The sequence below is a fragment of the Chaetura pelagica genome, unplaced genomic scaffold, assembly GCF_000747805.2.
Source record: "Chaetura pelagica isolate M959 unplaced genomic scaffold, ChaPel_1.0 scaffold89, whole genome shotgun sequence".
Lineage (NCBI taxonomy): Eukaryota > Metazoa > Chordata > Aves > Apodiformes > Apodidae > Chaetura > Chaetura pelagica.
The window spans coordinates 7,322-10,397 of record NW_009954532.1 but is presented as its reverse complement, the minus strand read 5'-3'; the positions used below and the strand labels follow the sequence as shown (position 1 = coordinate 10,397).

Genomic DNA, 3,076 nt, shown 5'->3' with positions numbered 1-3,076 from the left:
GCTGCGTTGGTGCCGGCTGCCGTTGGGGTCAGCCCCAGCTTCCAGGAGGATCTTGGCACACTCCAGGTGCCCGTTGACCACGGCCACGTAGAGGGCAGTCTGCCCCTTGACATCCACCAGGTCGATCTCAGCCCCTTTGCGCAGGAGGAACTCGACGCAGGGCCCGTGGCCGGCGGTGGCGGCGATGCGCAGCGGCGTGCAGGGCAGCCACCCACAGCACCACACCGACTTCTCATTGATCCGGCTGACAGCAGGGAAGGGAAAACACGGAATCCTGAGAGCAGCTCCAGCTGGAAGGGACCCCACACAATTCCCCACCCCTCACAAGGCCACCTAAAAGTAAACCACGTGACCGAGAACATCGGCCAGACGCTCCCTGAACTTGGTGCTGTGAGGGCTTCCCTGAGGAGTCTGTTCCAGGGACCCACCACCCTCTGACAGTGAAGGAACCTTCTGCTGATGTCCAGTCTGGGCTTCTCCTGGCACAGCTTCATTCCATTTCCTCACATCCCTAGCACTGGGCACCAGACAGAAGAGCTGAGCACCTCCCCCAGATGTTACAAAGAGATCACACAAGAGCACTTAAGCTCATAGCATCACAGAATCAATCACAAAATGGTTTGGGTTGGAAGGAACCTTGAAGATCACCCAGTTCCAACCCCCCTGCATGGGCAGGGACACCTCCCACCAGCCCAGGTTGCTCCAAGCCCCATCCAACCTGCCCTTCAACACCCCCAGGGATGGGGCAGCCACAGCTTCCCTGGGCAACCTAGGTCTCACCACCTTCACACTGAAGAATTTCTTCCTAATGTCTCACCTAAATTCCCCTCCTCCAGTTTTAATTCAATCCCTCCTCATCGTCCCACTACAAGTCCCTGTAAAAAGTCCCTCCCCAGCCTCTCTTTTTACATGGGTCTCAAACTGTGTCTTCTGCACTTTTAAACTAATGAAATCCAACAGAACCAAGCTTAAAAAGGTCTGAATCTTGAAAAGTTACCCCAGAAAAAAACCAAACATACACAAACCTTGAGACTTCTTCCCTTAAGCACATAACCAAAATTCAGCTTCTAGAAGCTTATTTTAGCTGAACTTTCTTAAACTTAGTATCTTAACTAATACTGACACCTTATCACAAGACTCTCCTAGTCCTTTCTTGGTTGCTGTCCCACAACTGGTCTTGGGGGCCTGAATGATGGGCTTTGTCACACAGTAAATGAGGGACAAACCCTGCCTCAAAGCTCATACAGAACACCAGAACTCCTTTCTACAGGAAGATGCCCCAAACCAGCAGTGGCAACTGGGATAATTTCATCCAAGCTGCTCCAAAAAAGGGTCAGAATGTCACGGAAGCAGCAGGGAAACATGAGGGCATCCAGACCTCACTCAGCTGCCAAGTGTTAGGATAAAATTGCTCCCTTTAAGCTTGGAGATCTCCATCCCCACGTGCAGAGAAGTCACTTTTCTGCTCATTCCACCACCTGGGTGATGGTGCTGCAGGTCCAGCCCTCCTCCTCTCTCCATACTTTTCCTCTTTTCCTGCAGAGAATCCAGGATCCCGAGCCCTGCTGCTTCCCACAGAGCATGGGACAACCAAGAAGGCCAAAAAAATCTCAAACCAAGGGTCCAAAGAGCCCCAGTTGCCCAGAAAGAGGGGTTGGCTCATTCTCATTTTTTGCTGAAAGGTCACTTTTTTTGAGGCTGGGAGATGTTTTGCATTCTAAGCAGTTTTCTCCACAGTGCAGGAAAATTAATTAACGATCCCCACAGTCACAGACTTAACAGGGGGTGGATTTGGAAACGAGGGGTGTTTCAGGTTTATATCCCACTGTAATCCCTTTTGTATGGTTCTTCCATTACATTCCATCCTGGGGTTTTTTTGGTGGTATCACATTTCTACGCTGATCTGAGGAGAGCTTGGTGAGCTGCAAGCTCACTGAGAGGAAAAGAGGATGAGGGGATGATTTTGGGGGGTGAGGGGAGATCCTCCCAAGCTGAGACCTCTCTTAAAAGAGAAAACAAACAGCAAAAAAAAACACCCAATAAAGCAAAAAGGAGGGAGATGAGGTCTCCATAAAGGCTGGGGGGGAGAGGGTAGCCAAAAATAAAACCACATCCAGGCAGGACCTGGTATTTGGGTGTCTCCCTTGTCCCCAGGAGGGTCTCTAGAGTAGAGGGTGCAGGTGATAGTGACAGGATATTCATTAGTAAGTTCAGTAGAAATATAGCCAAATAAAAATTGACTAAAAGAATGGAATTTGCTTTACTAAGGGGTTACTTTCAAAACTCTGTGTGCTTTGTGAAACTGTCAGTCAGTGATGCCAGGCATCCTGCAGGGTGTGGTAACATCAAGTCTGCTGAGAACCTGTGACACCTACAGACACACGGATGTGGATTCTGACCCATCATGTGGATTCTGACCCACCTGGGCAATCTACCAGTGGGAGACTGGAGACAGGACCAGGACCAGGAGGAGAGACAGAGACAGGACCAGGAAGAGAGACAGAGACAGGACCAGGGCAGAGAGAGACACAGGACCACTGGGCAGAGAGAGACACGACCAGGGCAGAGACAGGACCAAGGTGACAAAGGACTAGAATCAACAAAGACCCCCCAAGAGACCCTCAAGCAGGCACCATGACAAAGCCAGCCAATTCCAGGGAATAACATGCCTGGGAACTCCTTGACATGGAACTGAAGATGCCTGGTTTTGGTGTCTGTGAGTCGGGCATTTCACTCACTGGTGGGAGCACTCATAGTACAGAATCCCCATATAAAAATACACAAATAAAGAATCCCTGATCCACAACAGCTTGTTGGGGGGTGTGTTGTTATCTAGGAATCCCCCTCCAGCCCAGCCCAGCCTCCCACCATGGTGAGGAGTGTTAGGAAGGCAAAGGGGGGTGTTTGGAAGCGAGGTATGTGAGTAATAACCCCCCAAACCCTCACCTGAGGAAGCCCAGTGGGTTTGGTAGCCACCCGTGCGAGGAACAAACCCCGAACCCGGGGCTTGGGAACAAGGTGTGTGAGGAATAACCCCCCAAACCCTCACCTGAGGAAGCCGAGGGGATTTGGAAGG

At 51.0% G+C, this 3,076-nt stretch overlaps 1 protein-coding gene across 1 annotated transcript in view; it reads right to left on the bottom strand.

Moving 5' to 3' along the window:
- The window catches only part of ASB1 (ankyrin repeat and SOCS box containing 1), a gene marked incomplete at its 5' end in the record, with an annotated part of 5,698 nt that extends 5,454 nt beyond the window's left edge, over positions 1-244 (bottom strand). The window contains one exon of the mRNA XM_010004709.1: positions 8-244. Within this exon, the coding sequence (XP_010003011.1) occupies positions 8-244 (237 nt within the window). The remainder of the gene's footprint in view (positions 1-7) is intronic.
- Between the last annotated feature and the right edge of the window lie 2,832 nt (positions 245-3,076).